The sequence below is a fragment of the Oncorhynchus clarkii genome, chromosome 14, assembly GCF_045791955.1.
Source record: "Oncorhynchus clarkii lewisi isolate Uvic-CL-2024 chromosome 14, UVic_Ocla_1.0, whole genome shotgun sequence".
Classification (NCBI taxonomy): Eukaryota; Metazoa; Chordata; class Actinopteri; order Salmoniformes; family Salmonidae; genus Oncorhynchus; species Oncorhynchus clarkii.
This window is the reverse complement of record NC_092160.1, coordinates 9,742,879-9,764,752: the sequence shown is the minus strand read 5'-3', so window position 1 is coordinate 9,764,752 and position 21,874 is coordinate 9,742,879. Positions and strand designations below refer to the sequence as shown.

At 42.2% G+C, this 21,874-nt stretch overlaps 1 protein-coding gene across 4 annotated transcripts in view; it reads left to right on the top strand.

Moving 5' to 3' along the window:
• Nucleotides 1-349: 349 nt before the first annotated feature.
• Nucleotides 350-21,874, top strand: part of LOC139366234 (phospholipid-transporting ATPase 11C-like) — a 69,568-nt gene continuing 48,043 nt past the window's right edge. For all 4 annotated transcript variants that reach the window (XM_071103489.1, XM_071103488.1, XM_071103491.1 and 1 more), the window contains exon 1: nt 350-909. In XM_071103489.1, coding sequence (XP_070959590.1) covers nt 883-909 — 27 coding nt within the window. In that variant the 5' untranslated portion in view covers nt 350-882. The remainder of the gene's footprint in view (nt 910-21,874) is intronic.

Below are 21,874 nucleotides of genomic sequence, written 5' to 3'. Positions count from 1 at the left end.
GCTGACTATTCCCTACAATACTTTTACTGCAGCACCTAGAATAGCCAATAGGTATTTAATACACACTGATTTTCACTGAGGTAATTTATTTGAACTTGGAACATGTTTTAATACCCACATTTAATGCAAATGTCACTTAAATATGAACAAATATTAATCATTGTTCATGTTTAGATTTATTTTTATATTATCATGAATGAATACAGGTTGTTGACACTTTTCTTCTATTACGTAGGGAACTTTTATTTAAAACATTTCCGAAATTCCATGACCCGGAAGTTCTTTTTTAGTGTTGCTGACGAGTCGTTCACATTATATCGTCAATGGACGAGACGCTGATGACGCTAATGGGGGGGTAGAGTAGAAAATATATATATTTGACAGGGGTTTGACTGACGGGAGATAAGGGGGCAGAAGTAGGCGAGAAAGACCTGCGTATGAAACGAAATTGAAGTTACTTTTTGTATGTCGGTCACATTTTTTTTTGTGACTGGTGCCGCGAGTTGAATCGTATGTGATGATTAATTCGGAAAGACACAGCAACAGGGCATAGAACTACAGGATGTCGCGGACAGTTTCAGTTTTTTGGATGGGGAAGCACGACTAGAACAGTAAAACGCAACGCGGAAAATATTTAAAAGGGAGAATGCGAATGGTTAGAAGAGATAGAATTCAAACCAAATGGAAACAATGTAGCATCGCTGCGGCATTCCATATAGCTATAAGCACTACTAGAGTAGAAAATAGAGAGCTAGTTAACAAATATAAATGTAACGTTACTTATTATTTATCAGAAAAGCTCAAACAGAGTCTGTAGTAAACTGGTTGAAATAAAAATAGTTCGTTGGTGTCCCCAGCTACCAAAGAAGAAAAAACTCAAATATGCTACGGAGAAGACTGAACCGTTTGGTATGTATGCAATACACATGGCTAGCCTGCCACCCGGCACTCAAGTTTAAGCAGCATTTAATAGCTATAGCCAGGGGTGTATTCATTTGGAACGAAACGGGGAGGGTCCTACCTGAATTTGTCCGGTAGAAACGTTTTTCGTTAGGAGTAAACGGTTACCGTTGCAAAACGTTTTAGACTAATGATTACACCCCTTCCAACGTTAGCGGATTATCGCTAGTTGAGTATATAGACAGTCTCATTTTGCTCATCTGTCAAGCAATTATCACGATAGCTAATGTGCTATGAGAGATGCCACTTGCTACCAATGAAACCATGCTTGCTGGCAGTATTACCAACGTGCTAACTATCATTTGTGCCACTAGACCGTTAAAGGTACAGTAGTTTATTGGCTACACTATTACTATCATGGCATTTACACAATCATTATGTTTTACATATATAATTGTAACAATTAACTTGTTTTTAGCTGAACAACACAAACATTATTTGTAGCCTACAGCATTTGTCGTTATGAGTTACTGTTGTCAATTGAAGTAAAACATTGCCTATTTGAGCAATTTGCCTTTAGTGGAAATTGACAGTTTAAGCTTCCATTGCCTTGTATTGAAGCTGGATCTGCAAAGTTTCCCTCTTTACATGGACCTTTCTTGAACAGTAGTTCAAGCTATCAACTTTCTGGTAAATCAGTCTTCTCAGATGGTCAGTTAAAAACAATTGATCTTGGAGAACAGGTTGTCATTGCCTTTTCACTTGAATGTGATATTAAATGTTAATTTATGGTAATTCAATTACTGTTACTCTGTTTTATTTTAGTCCTGTATTTAAAGTAGACAATCCGTCATTGGTTTCTGTTTAACTAAAAGCTGCTCATCTGTCTTGGTTGAATTTCAGTTGTCAGTGAATTTCCACCATACGTTTCATTCTGCACATTACGCGTTTTATAGTCCTTAAATTATTGGTGGTTGATGGTCCTCATCAAAGATGAAGCATGGATCAAGTCCTTATCCACAGGCACAGTCACAATCTTCAGTCAATGAACACATTTTTACTGCCTTTTTATAGTCCTACCCTCCAATAACCTGTTGTCACATTTAGGTTTTATCCACCAGAGTCAATGTGAGCAGTATAGATACTGGTGGTGAAGGAAGAAAAGCAATATTATAATTATGCAGCCTGATCCTCTTTAAGTGTTGCCAGTTCAGCTTATTTTTTTCTGCCTCCTGAGCTGTGTGCTCCTCTAATTTCATTTTTGTGTGAGCTGTAAATAATGTTTCGTGTGGAGCTGCCAGCCACGCTGTCATTGATGCGCATTGTTCCTGTTATATCAAGCTCTGGTTTTCTGCCTCCTAATTCATGCCGCACTCCCATTCGCTCAGGGGGAGGGGGGGGGGGGGGGGGAGGGAGGGAGACAGACTCTCAATCCAAAGGAGTTCTGAAGAGGAATCATGGGCACAACTTGTCTTCCCCCTAAGATGCACTGTGCCGCTAAAGCCCAGAGTGTCTTCCCAAAGTCATGAAAGATGGCTGTGGAAACAGAACGAGTGGTGCTGGGCTTTACGTCAGGGGGAAGCTCCAGAGGTTGTAATGCTCTGACAGGAATTCAGATTCACGGAGCTGCTTTTCATGTTCTCTCAAACACCTTGAAGGCAGTAGCCAGATCTGTGAAGAGGAGGAGACTGGTGGAAATGCGATAGTATTCCATTAGGAAACCCCTTCCTTGATTCTGAGGGAAGAGCAGACCCATCAAGTAGTGGCGACCTGTCATTCAGGGCAGGTGGGGCAGAGCTTGTTTTGCATATTATTTTGGCATTAATATGTTGCAAGCAAAATTTGTAAAAATCATCATAAAAAATCAGACTTAGTAAATAAAGCCGCAAACAAACATGGTCTCTTTTTTTTGCTTTCTTGAGTAAGGCAGCTCCAAAATGCAGGTTTTTAAGCCTAGTTCAGTGCTTTCTGTGGTGGTGGGGCAGCCAGTGGGAAAATATGGAGCTTAGGGGTTGGTAATGTTCTCTAGTTGTGGCGTGATTGGCTCAGTGTTGTCACTCATGGGGGCACTACGTCACTGCAAAATCTAAGGGGGAGTCCTCAAAAATTCAAGCCCCTCGTGTGCTGCCATAGTTACATTAGAAGTGCCCATCCAAGAAGGCTCAAGGTCATTGGCCACAGATAAAATGACGTCAAATCACGTTATATCTACCGTAGCTTTGATTGGACTGATATCGACATCATACTTACAAAATCTTAGCTAGACAAGCAGTCATCATGAGTCACGTTGACAATCTACTGTACTGCAGCGCCAGCTGTGCCACCGGAGACTCTGGGTTCGCGCCCAGGCTCTGTCGTAACCGGCCGTGACCGGGAGGTCCGTGGGGCGATATCCCTACCGGCTAGGCCAATTGTATATCCTTGTCTCATCGCGCACCAGCGACTCCTGTGGCGGGCTGGGCACAGTGCGAGCTAACCAAGGTTGCCAGGTGCACTGTGTTTCCTCTGGTGCAGCTGGCTTCCGGGTTGGGTGCACGCTGTGTTAAGAAGCAGTGCGGCTTGGTTGGGTTGTGTATCGGAGGACGCATGACTTTCAACCTTCGTCTCTCCCGAGCCCGAATGGGAGTTGTAGCGATGAGACAAGATAGTAGCTTCTAACAATTGGATGCCACGAAATTGGGGAGAAAAAGGGGTAAAATAATACAGATTAATCGGCCTATTTATTTGTAATAAAGAATGATACTGAATGAACACTTTTAACTTAATACATCAATAAAATCAATTTAGCCTCAAATAAATAATGAAACCTGTTCAATTTGGTTTAACTTCTTATGGCTGCCATCCCGTTAACGGGATAATTGTCATCAACAACCGCTGAATTGCATAGTGCCACATTCAAATAAAATTACTAAAAATATTTATATTCATGAAATCACAAGTGCAATAAAGCAAAACACAGTTTATCCTTTTGTTAATCCACCTGTCGTGTCAGATTTTGAAAATGTTTTACAGCGAAAGCAATCCAAGCATTTATAAGTTTATCGTTCGCTCGACAAAACATTATGTACACCTAGCATCAAGTAGCTTGGTCACAAATCAGAAAAGCAATCAAATTAATCGTTTACCTTTGATCTTCGGATGTTTTCACTCACAACACTCCCAGTTACACAACAAATGTTCCTTTTGTTCCATAAAGATGATTTTTATATCCAAAATACCTCCGTTTGTTTGTCGCGTTATGTTCAGAAATCCACAGGAAAGAGCGGTCACGACAACGCAGACAAATTCCAAATAGTATCCGTAATGTCCACAGAAACACGTCAAACGTTTTTTAGAATCAATCCTCAGGTTGTTTTTAAAATATCTAATCGATAATATATCAACCGCAACTGTCTTTTTCAGTCAGAGGGAAAGGCAATGGCTGCCCAAACTCTGTTACGCATACAATGACGCAATGTTATCTTTCTCGCTCATTTTTTCAAAATAAAAGCCTGAAACTATGTCTAAAGACTGTTGACACCTTGAGGAAGCGATAGGAAAAGGAATCTGGTTGATATCCATAGCCTGCCATTGCTCCATTTAAAGGGAACATGGAGTTTTCAAAATAGAAGCCACTTCCTGGTTTGATTTTCCTCAGGGTTTCGCCTGCAATATCAGTTCTGTTAAACTCACAGACAATATTTTGACAGTTTTGGAAACTTTAGAGTTTTCTATCCAATAATAATATGCATATATTAACAACTGAGACTGAGGATCAGGCTGTTTAGTTTGGGCAACTTATTCATCCAAGCTACTCAATACTGCCCTCCAGCCATAAGAAGTTAAATAATGCAAAAACAAATGCAAGAAGTGTTGGAGAAGAAAGTAAAAGTGCAATATGTGCCATGTAAGAAAGCTAACGTTTAAGTTCCTTGCTCAGAACATGAGAACATATGAAAGCTGGTGGTTCCTTTTAACATGAGTCTTCAATATTCCCAGGTAAGAAGTTTTAGGTTGTAGTTATTATAGGACTATTTATCTCTACCATTTGTATTTAATATACCTTTGACTATTGGATGTTGTTATAGGCACTTTAGTATTGCCAGTGTAACAGTATAGCTTCCATCCTTCTCCTCGCCGCTACCTGGGCTTGAACCAGGAACACATCGACAACAGCCACCCTCGAAGCAGCGTTACCCATGCAGAGCCAAGTCTCAGAGCGAGTGATGTTTGAAACGCTATTAGAGCGCACCCCGCTAACTAGCTAGCCATTTCACATCACATCGTTACACCAGCCTAATTTTGGGAGTTGATAGGCTTGAAGTCATAAACAGCAGAGCTGCTGGCAAAATGCATGAACGTGCTGTTTGAATGAATGCTTATGAGCCTGCTGCTGCCTACCATCGCTCAGTCAGACTGCTCTATCAAATCATAGACTTAATTATAACATAATAACACACAGAAATACGAGCCTTAGGTCATTAATATGGTCGAATCCGGAAACTATCATTTCGAAAACAAAACGCTTATTCTTTCAGTGAAATACAGAACCGTTATGTATTTTATCGAACGGATGGCATCCATAAGTCTAAATATTGCTGTTACATTGCACAACCTTCAATGTTATGTCATACGTAAAATTCTGGCAAGTTAGTTTGCAACGAGCCAGGCTGCCCAAACTGTTGCATATACCGTGACTCTGTGTGCAATGAACGCAAGAGAAGTGACACAATTTCACCTGGTCAATATTGCCTGCTAACCTTTCTTTTAGCTAAATATGCAGGTTTAAAAATATATACTTCTGTGTATTGATTTTAAGAAAGGCATTGATGTTTATGGTTAGGTACACGTTGGAGCAACGACAGTCCTTTTTCATGAATGCGCACCGCATTGATTATATGCAACACAGGACACGCTAGATAAACTAGTAATATCATCAACCATGTGTAGTTATAACTAGTGATTATGATTGATTTAAGTTTAATGCTAGCTAGCAACTTACCTTGGCTTCTTACTGCATTCGCGTAACAGGCAGGCTTCTCGTGAGGCAGGTGGTTAGAGCGTTAGACTAGTTAACCGTAAGGTTGCAAGATTGAATCCCTGAGCTGACAAGGTAAAAATCTGTCGTTCTGCCCCTGAACAAGGCAGATAACCCACCGTTCCTAGGCCGTCATTGACAATAAGAATGTGTTTTTAACTGACTTGCCTCGTTAAATAAAGTTGTAAAAAAAAATCGACGTCCAAAAATACCGATTTCCGATTGTTATGAAAACTTGAAATCGGCCCCAATTAATCGGCCATTCTGATTAATCGGTCGACCTCTAGAGCAGTCTGACTGAGTGGTGGAAGGCAGCAGCAGGCTCGTAAGCATTCATTGAAACAGCAGCTCTTACAATGCTTGAAGCACAGCGCTGTTTATGACTTCAAGCCTATCAACTCCCGAGATTATGCTGGCAATACTAAAGTGCCTATGAGAACATCCAATAGTCAAAGGTATATGAAATACAAATGGTATAGAGAGAGAGTCCTATAATTCTTATAACTATACCCTAAAACTTCGTAACTGGGAATATTGAAGACTCATGTTAAAAGGAACCACCAGCTTTCATATGTTCTGAGCAAGGAACTTAAAAATGTTTACCTGGCACATATTGTACTTTTCCTTTCTTTTTAACACTGTTTTTCCATTAATTAAACAAATGAACGTTTCATTATTATTATTTATTATTATTTATGTATTATAGTAAGTTAGTGTTCATTGTTCACTCAGTATTGTTGTAATTGTCATTATTACAGAATATATATATTTATTTATATTTTTACTGCTCAAAAAAATAAAGGGAACACTTAAACAACACAATGTAACTCCAAGTCAATCACACTTCTGTGAAATCAAACTGTCCACTTAGGAAGCAACACTAATTGACAATAAATTTCACATGCTGTTGTGCGAATGGAATAGACAACAGGTGTAAATTATAGGCATTTTGCAAGACACCCCCAGTAAAGGAGTGGTTCTGCAGGTGGGGACCACAGACCACTTCTCAGTTCCTATGCTTCCTGGCTGATGTTTTGGTCACTTTTGAATGCTGGCGGTGCTTTCACTTTAGTGGTAGCATGAGACGGAATCTACAAACCACACAAGTGGCTCAGGTAGTGCAGCTCATCCAGGATGGCACATCAATGCGAGATGTGGCAAGAAGGTTTGCTGTGTCTGTCAGCGTAGTGTCCAGAGCATGGAGGCGCTACCAGGAGACAGGCCAGTACATCAGGAGATGTGGAGGAGGGCAACAACCCAGCAGCAGGACCGCTACCTCCGCCTTTGTGCAAGGAGGAGCACTGCCAGAACCCTGCAAAATGACCTCCAGCTGGCCACAAATGTGCATGTGTCTGCTCAAACGGTCAGAAACAGACTCCATGAGGGTGGTATGAGGGCCCGACGTCCACAGGTGGGGGTTGTGCTTACAGCCCAACACCGTGCAGGACGATTGGCATTTGCCAGAAAACACCAAGATTGGCAAATTCACCACTGGCGCCCTGTGCTCTTCATAGATGAAAGCAGGTTAACACTGAGCACGTGACAGTCTGGATACGCCGTGGAGAACGTTCTGCTGCCTGCAACATCCTCCAGCATGACCGGTTTGGGTCAGTCATGGTGTGGGGTGGCATTTCTTTGGGGGGCCGCACAGCCCTCCATGTGTTCGCCAGAGGTAGCCTGACTGCCATTAGGTACCGAGATGAGATCCTCAGACCCCTTGTGAGACCATATGCTGGTGCGGTTGGCCCTGGGTTCCTCCTAATGCAAGACAATGCAAGACCTCATGTGGCTGGAGTGTGTCAGCAGTTCCTGCAAGAGGAAGGCATTGATGCTATGGACTGGCCCGCCCGTTCCCCAGACCTGAATCCAATTGAGCATATCTTTGACATCATGTCTCGCTCCACCACAGACTGTCCAGAAGTTGGCGGATGCTTTAGTCCAGGTCTGGGAGGAGATCCCTCAGGAGACCATCCGCCACCTCATCAGGAGCATGCCCAGGCGTTGTAGGGAGGTCATACAGGCACGTGGAGGCCACACACACTACTGAGCCTCATTTTGACTTGTTTTAAGGACATTACATCAAAGTTGGATCAGCCTGTAGTGTGGTTTTCCACTTTTAATTTTGAGTGCGACTCCAAATCCAGACCCCCATGGGTTGATACATTTGATTTCCATTGGTAATTTTTGTGTGATTTGTCAGCACATTCAACTATGTAAAGAAAAAAGTATTTAATAAGAATATTTCATTCATTCAGATCTAGGATGTATTTTAGTGTTCCCTTTTATTTTTTTGAGGTGTGTATGTATGTATGTATGTATGTATGTATGTATGTATGTATGTATGTATGTATGTATGTACACACAACAAATTGCTGATTTTTTTTATCTGTATCTGCTATCGGTCAATCTCTAATTGTAAGCGCTTTCATTGTCTGCTTATATGACTCCTTTATTTATCCTACTGTTCTGACTTGGTGCACAGGGAGAATACTGTAAGAACGGCCCATGTTCTGAATTTTGTCGCTGTACATTTAAAAAATGCTGAACAAATAGTTATATTGACTACGTCCATCCTAGCTGGCTCATTAATGTCTTAATAGAAATTACGCATGGCCTTTTATCCGCTCGTCATCCCCTTATGCCATAGTTTGTACATTCATTTTCCAGTAGAAACCACATTTGTTTAAGCAAGTCAGCCATATCAGCTATGTTTGTAAAAAAACAAGGCAGTAAATAAGGCTGAATGAACTGTTTTGCTGATAGACAAGGCTCCACTGATAGCCAGGTGTAGCAGTGGTGAGGATTAACTCCATGGTGCTAAAAAAAATTAACTACTGTTGGAACAGCTTTATGTAGGCTCTAACAGTCTGGTCACCTTTTTAATAGTGCAATTCATGTATTGTTTAGTGTTGTGTAGTGGCTTTGTTGGCATGCATCTAAAATACATATTTTTTTTTAGTTTACCCTAAAGATTTACATGCTAAAATCACCACTGACGTCAAGGTACAGAACGTGTCTCCTTGAGCGGTATGACAGCTACGTGGTCCCATGGTGTTTATACTTGCGTACTATTGTTTGTACAGATGAACGTGGTACATTCAGGCGTTTGGAAATTGCTCCCAAGGATGAACCAGACTTGTGAAGGTCTACAATATTTTTTTCTGAGGTCTTGGCTGATTTATTTTGATTTTCCCATGATGTCAAGCCAAGAGGCACTGAGTTTGAAGGTAGGCCTTGAAATACATCCACAGGTACACCTCCAATTCACTCAAATTATGTCAATTAGGCTATCAGAAATTTCTAAAGCCATGGCAACATTTTCTGTAACTTTCTAAGCTGTTTAAAGGCACAGTCAACTTAGTGTATGTACACTTCTGACCCACTGGAATTGTGAGAGTGAAATAATCTGTCTGTAAACAATTGTTGGAAAAATTACTTGTGTCATGCACAAAGTAGATGTCCTAACCGACTTGCCAAAGCTATAGTTGGTTAGCAAGAAATTTGTGGAGTGGTTGAAAAATGAGTTTTAATGCTTCTAACCTCAACTGTAGCTTACATAAGGACATCTGTCTTGCTGTTTATTTGTACAAGGACTTCAAAGGACAGCACAGCAGAAGGGCATTCAGGATATTGTGCAGGCTTTTGTCACAATGGTGCGTTCAAAAGGTTTTTTCCTTCGTGCCCTCATCTGATTTTTCTATTTCTACAACACATTTCTAGCAATTATGAAATTAGTTCTTGTTGTTCTGGAGAATTCTATGCCTTCATTCTGGACTTTTTAAAAATGTATTTTTATTTCCGTCCTTCATTTCTTCCAGATGTAAAAACTTTAATACTTTCTACCCAGATACATACCCTCTACCCCCCCCACACACACACACACACACACACACACAAATAGTACATGGGCGTAAGCTTGTGCTCATGCTTCCTTAGAAAATGTCAGGTGACGCCGACCTTTGAGATCTAGTAGTGGAGATGGTGGGGCTCACTGAGTGTTTGTGTTAACCAACAGTGGCTTTGACTGAAAAAACCATGTCTGAAGTGCGAGGGCCGGAGCATTTTGGCAGTTTTGTTCCCTCTGCCGCGCATCTCACTCTCTCTGTTGTGGTGTGAGGTCCATCTAACTGGCTGGGCTGCTGCAGTCTCAGGTTTTTTTCAGCAGGCTTGGCTGCCCATCCTGCTGAAGGTGGACACACTGACTGTTCTTGGGCCTGGCCCATCTCGGCCCTGCTGCCTCCACGCTGCCTGGACCCAAGTGCTAATAAGCAGGCCCTTGCCTGGCAGGGGATGTTGTCTTGTATCAGGGCTTTCCAGGCGTGGATGTCAACTCAGGGAGAAGAGCCTCTCTGCAGCAGTCTACAGCGACCACACACACAAGGATTGTCCCATGATCCAATTCCCCTCCTACACAAACATTGTTCACTGCTGTGACCGGACAGCCAGTCTGTGTTAGACCTTCTCAGTTATGATTCTTCTGAGAGCAATGGTGTTTGGTCCCAGGCGGAGTGTTCATTGGTTGTCTTGATGTAACTATAGAGGCCCTGGGGCAACCGGGATACATTTTACACAGCCAGTTAGAAGCTGCACATGTTCCTCACTGATGCATAGTTTCTCGGCTGAGGAGGAGCTGGATGATTCCAGATGCTCACTTTCTTGCGCAGCCAGCCAACTCAATGTTTACTGTTCACTACACTATTTAGCAGTCTCTATTCCAACTCTTTCATTGGACTATGTGTTGTGGCATTTAGACATTACTTATGGTCCACACAGACACACTATATGCCATTTAGCATAAGCTTTTTTATCCAGTCTTGCAGTCATGCGTGCATACGTTTTAGGTATGGATGGTTCAGGAATCGAATCCACTATCCTCCATACCACATCACTTGTTGGGAAAGAGGGGGATAGTTTGTCAAGTGATGAGTGGGAACTGGCTGTCGAGACTGGAGCCAGTTTTGGGGGTTAATGGAAGGAGTGCTCTAGGAGGTGAAGAGTGCACAGAGAGGCCTGTTCATCAGGAGAGCTTATTGATTAGAGCTGTGCTTTGTTTTGCCGCTGTCAGTCTTGGGCTCCATACTGGCTGATGGACAGAAGTGCTTACGCCAGATGTATTTTTCTCTGTTCTCCCTGCTCCGCTCTCCACCCTATAATGAAAACACAGCCACTGGAGCTCATCTGCACCACACAGCAGAATAAAAAGTATATTTAGGCTGATGGAGCACAGAGAGCCTGGCCCTGCGTGACTGAACCTGAGGAGATGAAGAGGAATACAGTGGGTTTTCCCTGTTGTAACCCCTGCACTCCCTGTCTCACTGCACCTAATGGACAGGCTTTCAGGGGGCTGAGGGCGACAGGGGGAGAGGTGGTCTGGGGGAGATAAGGGAGCTACGGGTGCACGTTGCTTTTTGTGGCGGTTTTCCATCTGCAGTCTAAAAGCAAGTTTCATTTCTCAGTTTGTACCTTTAAATAATTCACTCCACTTCATTTATTTTAAATTATCCTCAACGCTCCTCTCCTGGCCTGCGTATCGCCGTCGGGGTAGCGACACTTAAAATGCATTCTCGTCATCCATATATTTATGAAGGCTCATCCAGAGAATCCCTCTGTCGTGCTGCTGCGCCATCACATTGTTTATGGTTAATCGTAACAACATCCAACTCGGATGCAACGGCGTGCATCATTCATATACAATTCTGAAGATGTTAAAATACATAGGCGGCGTGTCCATAAGGCTAGGGGAAGCTTTCCCTAAAGTCAATTCTATTAAATTGCCAAAAATGATACAGGCTAATTAGCTTACTCATGTCTATACATAAAATCATTATAAATAGGCTACTACACCAGAAAGAATAATTTGGCTACAGAGGATCATTCACGTCTTTTAGGATTTGAGTTCCGACTCAGTGAAAAGCAGAGACACCCAGCCAGAAATGGAGCAATATTTAAACACACAATCGTGGGAAAATTTAGGAAAACAAATGGCTATTGCTGTAAAGAAAAGGCAATGAAAAATGCTCAACTCAATTGAGCTAAAAGTAGACCATCTTATTGGCACCAGTGGGGAACGTCTCCGTTGAGTGTGCATATTCCCTGTCTTTAGCATTGGGTCAGTACCCTTTTTATTTATTTTTATTTTTGGACTACAATTTCCTCCAAGTTAGATGGACGTCATATTTTGTCTCCCCTTCTCGTAGGTCTACTATATGGATAAGGCGATGTAGTTTTTATTGATCTGTGTGTCAGCAGAGTAGGCTACTGTATAATATGTCCCAAAAAAAATATTCTGCTAATGTCTCAAAGTGTAGTATAATTGCATGACATGTGCTTATAAAAGGCCAACATTTTCCTGTACAAAGAGAGCCTACACGCTGCATTGAAGTGTTTTTTTGTTGTTGCGAAGAGTCATTGCGTTTATATTAGTATAAACTATAACTATCCAATCTATGCCTACTATTCCAAATGTGATATTTTACATAAGTCTGCAAATGCAAGGATGCATAGAATGATGTATTATAAAGTTTAATTTTTATGGTAAAAATTAGCTTCCCCAAACGTAAAACACACATTTAGCCTATGTTAGAATAACCGCCAACATTTATTTTCCTCAGCCAACAATATGAGTGACGAACAGCAAAATCCCTAGCCTATGTCAATCTACTATCCCTCATAGTAGATACGTTTACCTATTCTATTGGTCAGTTTCTCATTCTTTGCGAGAAATAAATGGCCTATTCCAAACACTCTGGGACAGTTGTGGGATAGACCCCAAATTTATACAACCAGTTGGCCTAGTCTACATAATTTGTTTGTTTTTTTTCAAGCTATGAGGCTCATGACACAGATCAGAACGTTTAGCGTAAAATGTTGCCCAACTATTTCTTGACATTATAAGAGCAGCAATGTGCAACAGGCAGTAGGCTGCCTGTTGGGAGATGTAAATGTGCACCAACTAACATGGGTTACTAATATGACTAGGATTGTGCCTTTGGCTACTGGACAAAGTTGATTTGAAAACCAATAGAACATGAGATTTAAAAGGCGACTGGTTTCAATGGCTTATGGAAGTCTTTATAAAATAATTGCCTGTATGTTGACTAGGCAGCTTTGAACCAAGGTAAGACATGCTTCCATAATATGTAGTAAAACGTCCAGGTTTCAACCAATTAACTATGTTTTCAAAATGCATCCCACCTCCAGCTCATTGCAAAGTGGTGTGATTGTGCTGAAGCCTGCCTAGTTGCCTATACACTTGAATGGGAAGCGTGCTTCAATGACCAGCCAGTCGAGAACTAAAAATAGTAGCTCTTTTTAATCGTGGCCATTAGTTTTTTCTTTTTCTTTTCATGATTGCCTTTAGAATTGTGGCGCAATGATTAGTCTTATTAAAGCACATGTTTCACTCCAGCAGCAACAAATATCTGTTTGAGCTGCGGCAACAGCTCTCGCGCTACATCCACTGGTATTTTAATCAATCGATGAACAGGCTAAAATGCATTATTTTACAATGGGATTTTTTTTAGGTGGTGCCAATTTCTTATTTATTGGCTTTTAAAATGTATGGCCCAAAAGCGGGAACCGTGGTGTCCAGGTAGTGTATGTGGACATCTGCTCCTCCAACATCTCATTCCAGAAATCATGGGCATTAATATGGAGTTGGTTTCCCCCCCCCCATTGCTGATATAACAGCCTCCACTCTTCTGGGAAGGATTTCCAATAGATGTTGGAACATTGCTGCAGGGACTCGCTTCCATTCAGCCACGAGCATTAGTGACGTTGGGCGATTAGGCATGGCTCGCAGTCTGCATTCCAATTAATCTCAAAGGTGTTTGATGGGGCTGAAACAGTGATCTATGCAGGCCAGTCAAGTTCTTCCACACTGATCTTGACAAACCATTTCTGTATGGACCTCGCTTTGTGTACGGGGACGTTGTCATGCTGAAACAGGAAAGGGCCTTCCCCAAACTGTTGGCACAAAGTTGGAAGCAAAGAATCGTCTAGAATGTCTGTATGCTGTAGTGTTATGATTTCTCTTCAATGGAACTAAGGGGCCTAGCACGAACCATGAAAAATAGTCTCAGACTATTATTCCTCCTCCACCAAACTTTACAGTGGACACTATGCATTCGGGCAGGTAGTGTTCTCGTGGCATCTGCCAAACCCAGATTTGTCCGTTGGACTTCCAGATGGCGAAGCGCCATTCATCACTCCAGAGATCCAATGGTGACGAGCTTTACAACACTCCAGCCAACACTTGGCATTGCACATGGTGATCTTAGGCTTGTGTGCAGCTGCTAGGCCATGGAAACCCATTTCATGATGCTCCTGACAAACAGTTATTGTGCTGACGTTGCATCCAGAAGCAGTTTGGAACTCGGGAGGGAGTGTTGCAACCGAGGACAGACGATGCATTTCAGCACTCGGCGGTCCCGTTCTGTGAGCTTGTGTGGCCTACCACTTCGCGGCTGAGCGCAGCCCCCCAGTTCTATAACCGCACAATGATTTACTTTCAGAGCAAACTCTCATGCCGACACAGCCAGCATCACTCAGCCACAGGGAGAAAAATGAGTCTCTGGTCATGAAGGAGTGGAAGGAGCGGCCCCACTCAAACAAAGCATGGCCTGTAGCACAGAGAAAGGAAGGAGCCACATACAGTACCTGTCAGAAGTTTGGACACCAACTCATTCCAAGGTTTTCTTTTCTTTTGACTATTTTCTACATTGTAGACTTTTATAGTGAAGACATTAAAACTATGAAATAACACATGGAATCATGTAGTTACCAAAAAAGTGTTGAACAATTCAAAATATATTTTATATGAGATTCTTTGACGTACTCACCCTCTTGCCTTGGCGACAGATTTGCCGGCTCTTGGCATTCTCTCAACCAGCTTCACCTGGAATGCATTTCAATTAACGTGTGCCTTGTTAATTTGTGGAATTTCTTTCCTCCTCAATGGGTTTCAGCCAATCAGTTGTGTTGTGACAAGGTATGGGTGGTATACAAAAGATGGCCCTATTTGGTAAAATACCAAGTCCATATTATGGCAAGAACGGCACAAATAAGCAAAGACAACAGTCCATTACTTTAAGTTATTAAGGTGTCAGTCGATGCGGGACATATCAAGAACTTCTGCAGTCGCAAAATCCATCAAGCTCTATGATGAAACTGGCTCTCATGAGGACCCCCACAGCAAAGACCCAAGTTCATTGTAGTTAGCAGCCTCAGAAATTGCAGCCAAAATAAATGCTTCATAGAGTTTAAGTAACACACATCTCAACATCAACTGTTCAGAGGAGACTGTGTGAATCAGGCCTATATGGTCGGGTTGCTGCAAAGAAACCACTACTAAAGTATACCAATAATAAGAAGAGACTTGCTTGGGCCAACAAACATGAGCAATGGACATTAGACCGGTGGAAATCTGTTCTTTGGTCTGATTCCAACTTTGAGCTTTTTTGGTTCCAACCTCCGTGTCTTTGTAAGACGCAGAGTAGGTGAACAGATTACCTCTTCACGGTGGGAACCACACATGCAGCATGGAGGAGGAGATGTGGGGGTGCTTTGCTGGTGACACTGTCTGTGATTTATTTAGAATTCAAAGCACACTTAACCAGCATGGCTACCACAGCATTCTGCAGCGATACTCCATTCCTGTTTGGGTTGCAGGACTATCATTTGTTTTTCAAAATGACAATGCTCCAACACACCTCCAGGCTGTGTAAGTGCTATTTGACGAAGGAGAGGGATGGAGTGCTGCGTCAGATGACCTGGGCTCCACAATCACCCGATTTCAATCCAATTGAGATGGTTTGGGATGAGTTTGTTTCTCTTCTTTTGGTTATAACGATTCCATAGTTGTTATTTCATAGTTTTCATTATTCTACAATGAAAAAATAGAGAACCCTTGAATAAGTACAGTTGAAGTCGGAAGTTTACATACACCTTAGCCAAATACTTTTAAAACTTTTCACATTTCCTGACATTTAATCCTAGTAAAAATTCCCTTAGGTCAGTTAGGATCACCACTTTATTTTAAGAATGTGAAATGCCAGAATAATAGTAGTTATTTAAGCTTTTATCACATTCCCAGTGGGTCAGAAGTTTACAGACACTGACTGTCTTGAAATGTTGCTTCAATATATCCACAATTTTCCTCCCTCATGACACCATCTATTTTGTGAAGTGCACCAGTCCCTCTTGCAGCAAAGCACCCCCACAACAAGATGCTGCCACCCCTGTGCTTCACGGTTGGTTATTATGGCCAAACAGTTCTATTTTTGTTTCATCAGACCAGAGGACATTTCTCAAAAAAGTACGATCTTTGTCCCCATGTGCAGTTGCAAACCATAGTCTGGCTTTATGGTGGTTTTGGAGCAGTGGCTTCTTCCTTGCTGAGCGGCCTTTCAGGTTATGTTGATATAGGACTCGTTTTACTGTGGATATAGATACTTTTGTACCTGCTTCCTTCAGCATCTCCACAAGGTCCTTTGCTGTTGTTCTGGGATTGATTTGCACTTTTCGCACCATAGTACGTTCATCTCTAGGAGACGGAACCCGTCTCCTTCCTGAGCGGTATGACGGCTGCGTGGTCCCATGGTGTTTTTATACTTGCTTACTATTGTTTATAGAGATGAACATGGTACCTTCAGGCGTTTGGAAATTGCTCCCAAGGATGAACCAGACTTGTGGAGGTCTACAATATTTGAGGTCTTGGCTGATTTCTTTTGATTTTCCCATGATGTCAAGCAAAGAGGCACTGAGTTTGAAGGTAGGCCTTGAAAGGTATCCATAGGTACACCTCCAATTGACTCAACGGATGTCAATTAGCCTATCAGAAGCTTCTAATGCCTTGGCATCATTTTCTGGAATTGTCCAATCTCTTTAAAGGCACAGTCAACGTAGTGTATGTACACTTCTGACCCACTGTAATTGTGATTGAGTGAAATCTGTCTGTAAACAATTGTTGGAAAAATGTCTTGTCATGCACAAAGTAGATGTCCTAATCGACTTGCTAAAACTTTAGTTTGTTCACAAGAAATTTGTGGAGTTGTTGAAAATTGAGTTTTAATGACTCTAACCTAATTGTACAGTTGTGGCCAAAAGTTTTGAGAATGACACAAATATTAATTTTCAGTCTGCTGTCTGTTTGTATGATGGTAATTTGCATATACTCCAGAATGTTATGAAGCGTGATCAGATAAATTGCAATTAATTGCAAAGTCCCTCTTTGCCATGCAAACGAACTGAATCCCCCAAAAACATTTCCACTGCATTTCAGCCCTGCCACAAAAGGACCAGCTGACATCATGTCAGTGATTCTCTCATTAACACAGGTTTCAGTGTTGACGAGGACAAGGCTGGAGGTCACTCTGTCATGCTGATTCAAATCAAATCAAATTTATTTATATAGCCCTTCGTACATCAGCTGATATCTCAAAGTGCTGTACAGAAACCCAGCCTAAAACCCCAAACAGCAAGCAATGCAGGTGTAGAAGCACGGTGGCTAGGAAAAACTCCCTAGAAAGGCCAAAACCTAGGAAGAAACCTAGAGAGGAACCAGGCTATGTGGGGGTGGCCAGTCCTCTTCTGGCTGTGCCGGGTGGAGATTATAACAAAACATGGTCAAGATGTTCAAATGTTCATAAATGACCAGCATGGTCGAATAATATTAAGGCAGAACAGTTGAAACTGGAGCAGCAGCACAGTCAGGTGGACTGGGGACAGCAAGGAGTCATCATGTCAGGTATTCCTGGGGCATGGTCCTAGGGCTCAGGTCCTCCGAGAGAGAGAAAGAAAGAGAGAATTAGAGAGAGCATATGTGGGATGGCCAGTCCTTTTCTGGCTGTGCCGGGTGGAGATTATAACAGAACATGGCCAAGATGTTCAAATGTTCATAAATGACCAGCATGGTCGAATAATAATAAAGCAGAACAGTTGAAACTGGAGCAGCAGCTCGGCCAGGTGGACTGGGAACAGCAAGGAGTCATCATGTCAGGTAGTCCTGAGGCATGGTCCTAGGGCTCAGGTCCTCCGAGAGAGAGAAAGAAAGAGAAGGAGAGAATTAGAGAACGCACACTTAGATTCACACAGGACACCGAATAGGACAGGAGAAGTACTCCAGATATAACAAAACTGACCCTAGCCCCCCGACACAAACTACTGCAGCATAAATACTGGAGGCTGAGACAGGAGGGGTCAGGAGACACTGTGGCCCCATCCGAGAAAGAATTGTACTAACACATCCTCCGAGAGCAACTTCTCCCAACCATCCAGGAACAGTTTGGTGACGAACAATGCCTTTTCCAGCATGATGGAGCACCTTGCCATAAGGCAATTGTGATAACTAAGTGGCTTGGGTAACAAAACATCAATATTTTGGGTACATGGTCAGGAAACTCCTCAGACCTGAATTCCATTGAACTTGTGGTCTTTCCTCAAGAGGTGAGGGGACAAACAAAATCCCACAAATTCTGACCAACTCCAAGCATTGATTATGGAAGGATGGGCTGCCATCAGTCAGGATGTGGCCCAGAAGTTAATTGACTGCAGGCCAGGGCGGATTGCAGAGGTCTTGAATAAGAAGGGTCAACACTGCACATATTGACTCTTTGCATCAACTTCATGTAATTGTCAATAAAAGCCTTTGACACTTATGAAACGCTTGTAATTATACTTCAGTATTCCATAGTAACACCTGACAAAAGTCTAAAGACACTGAAGCAGCAAACTTTGTGGAAATGAAATGTCATTCTCAACTTTTGGCCACGACTCTATGTAAACTTCCGACTTCAACAGTAGCTTACATGAGGACATCTGTTTTGCTGTTTATTTGTACAAGGACTTCAAAGGACAGCACAGCAGAAGTGTGTTTAGGATAATGTGCAGGCTTTTGTCACAAGTTTATGTAAACTTCCGACTTCAACTGTAGGTGTGTCCAAACTTTTGACTGGTCCTGTGGATGTTTGTTGTTTTTTGGCTGCATGATAAAGCAAGCTGACCCCACTCAGTTCAAGTCCATAGCTTACATAAGGACATTTGTTTTGCTGTTGTACAAGCGTTTCAAAGGACAGCACAGCAGAAGTGAATTCAGTACAAGATCAAATATATATATATATATATATATATATATATATATATATATATATTTTTTTTTACAATGGTCCATTCAGTAGCCAATATCCTTTTGTGCGCTCGCTGTCTGGTTTCAGTTTCTATTCATTAAACATGCATTTCTAGCAATGATGTAATGAAGTGCTTTTTATTATGGAGACTTCTATGCTTTCATTTGAGAGTTGCCTTCTTCATTCCATCCAGAGTATGTGAAAACTGATTTGCACAGCATTCCGAGGCACTGCGGCACAGCTGTCCGAGGCATTGCAGTGCTTGAGGCTTCACTGCAGACCCCGGTTCGATCCCAGGCTGTGTTACAGCTGGCCATGCCCGCAAGACGCATGAGGCGATGCACAATTGGGTTAGGGGAGGGTTTGGCCGGCCGGGATACCTCGTCCCATCACGCTTTAGCGACGCCTTGTGGCGGCCAGGGTGCCTGCAAACTGACCTCTGTCGCCAGCTGGATAGCGTTTTCTTCCGACACATTGGTGCGGCTGGCTTCCGAGTTAAGTGAGCAGTGCGGCTTGGCAGGGTCGTGTTTTGGAGGATGCATGGCTCTCGACCTTCACCTCTCCCGAGACCCTAGGGGAGTTGCAGCAATGGGACAAGACTGTAACTACCAATTGTATACCACAAAATTGGGGCGAAATAGGGGTGAAAATAAGAACGTTTACACTTTCTACCCATGATATACAGTATGAACCCCTTCCCCCAAATGCAACTTGCGCTTGGTGCATTATAAAAGAGAATGCCCTCTGAAGTGCTGTAGCTGAGATGCAGATTGAATTTTTTAAAAGCTCATCAGTATTAAGATGCAAATATCTCCCGCCATATCAGATGGCTCCCTGCGCCTGACGCGGCGACGGGATGAAAGCCACTGCGCGCGCAGCGCACTCATTTGAGTCGGCCTATACAACACGCTTACGGCAGCAGCATCAGACACCTTAACCAGGCATTGTAATGTCTGCCGCTCCTAGCACCCCTCCCCCACCCACCACTCTCCATGTACGCACTTGGTTGAGGGAAAATCATATTCCAGTAATGGTCTTGCTACTCTAAATTCACGCTTTTTAATTATAGATTAGTGTGACTCTGGTGCTGCTTGAAATATGCTTCACTTTTCCCGGTCTTTTAAATATGAAGTGCAGAGAATTTCATCCAAGACCCTGGAGAATAATCCATTAGTCACCGCTTCCAGTACTGACTGAGTCAGACTACAGCAGGGCTGGGAGACAAAGTTGTGGACTTGGGTTCAAGCTGAATTAAGGTTGACTCATTTTCCTCTAAACAGGACTGTCTAGTTAATAACAGTGGAGATCTGTAAACTAGGCCTAGTTACAGAATAACTTGACGCTCAAAATTGAACTGTGCAGCTGAACGAACACCTGCTTTTTTAAAAATAACATTTTTATATAACCTTTTTATTTAATAAATTCTTATTTACAATGATGGCCTACCCCGGCCAAACCCTAATGGAGCTGGGCCAATTGTGTGCCCCCCTATAGGACTCCCAATCGCAGCCGGTTGTGATACAGCCTGGAACCGAAACAGGGTCTATAGTGACGCCTCTAGCACTGAGATGCAGTGCCTTAGACCACTGTGCCACTCTGGATCAAAGTGACACAACCTTTAATCTACCCCTTTTTATTTATTTTTTACTAGGAAAAGGCGAACTTGAAGCCATCCTATTCTGAGCCAATGTTGCTGTATGCTAGATGTAAAAAAATGAAAAGCCACAATTCAAGTGTTAAATCATAAAAGAAATCCACTGTTTCGTTTTGGCAGATCTTAAACATTATGAACCTAAAAATTCTCAAAAGAACAATAGCATATTTTCATTTTTATATTACTAATCTGTAGTTGGTAGCCTATGCTGTGGAACCGTGGTTATCCTTGAAAAAGTGATATTTTTATGCGTAGCCAGTCCGCTAAGTGTCTGAGTGTGTTGGCTATATGTAGTCTGTGCTGCATACTAGGATTGGGCAATATAACATATACAGGGGTACTTAAACATACCAATGGTTTTGGGTTGGGGGCCACCCCACCTTGCGGAGGTGTGTGTGCAACGCCACTGCTTAGAACTATGTTAACTCTCTAAGATATGCCAAATAAATTATATCCAGCATTTGGTTTGCTAACATGCTGGCTATGTGGCTAGATGGCAAGCTCAAGCTTATTGGTTTTATAATACACAATTAATCCCCTTCTGGGTCATCTGCATGCTCTTAGCCCTTCTGCATGCTCTTAGACACATTTTTGAGGAACAATATGTCCCAGTGCAGACTGGACTACCACAGACTTAGGTCAGCATCGTACAAAAGTGCTTATGCATTTCCTGTTTGTTTTTTTTAACACACTTGTCCCTAGTTTTTCCCTAAACTTTTTCACATCCCTCCTTTATTCAGTTTCATCAGGAGTAGTGCTCAAGGCAGGAGTCTGCATTGCTTTTATACAGTGGCACTTGAATTTCTCAGCATCTCATTAGTATTCACTAGGGATGTGCGTCAAGACGATTCGATACGTATGTAGATACATGGGTGCCGATATGATACTGGAATTATGTTTTAGTGTGAAACGCTTCAGTTAGATTAGAGGATCCATTCGGGTTCGACGCGATGCCAGTTGATGCACTAACATTTTTGTGATCTGAGCATCACCCAGTAATACATTTGTACAGATTTAGAAGTATTACAGCTAGTAATGTATCAATATTTATCTTAAATTAGCTATGACAACTTTGGATGTCAACTTTACTCTGTATCAATTTTTTTTATTTTTTTTATAGCTACTGATTTGTTTCAAGCAAAACTATTGCTGATGGTGAACCTGATCAGCATGTATAGC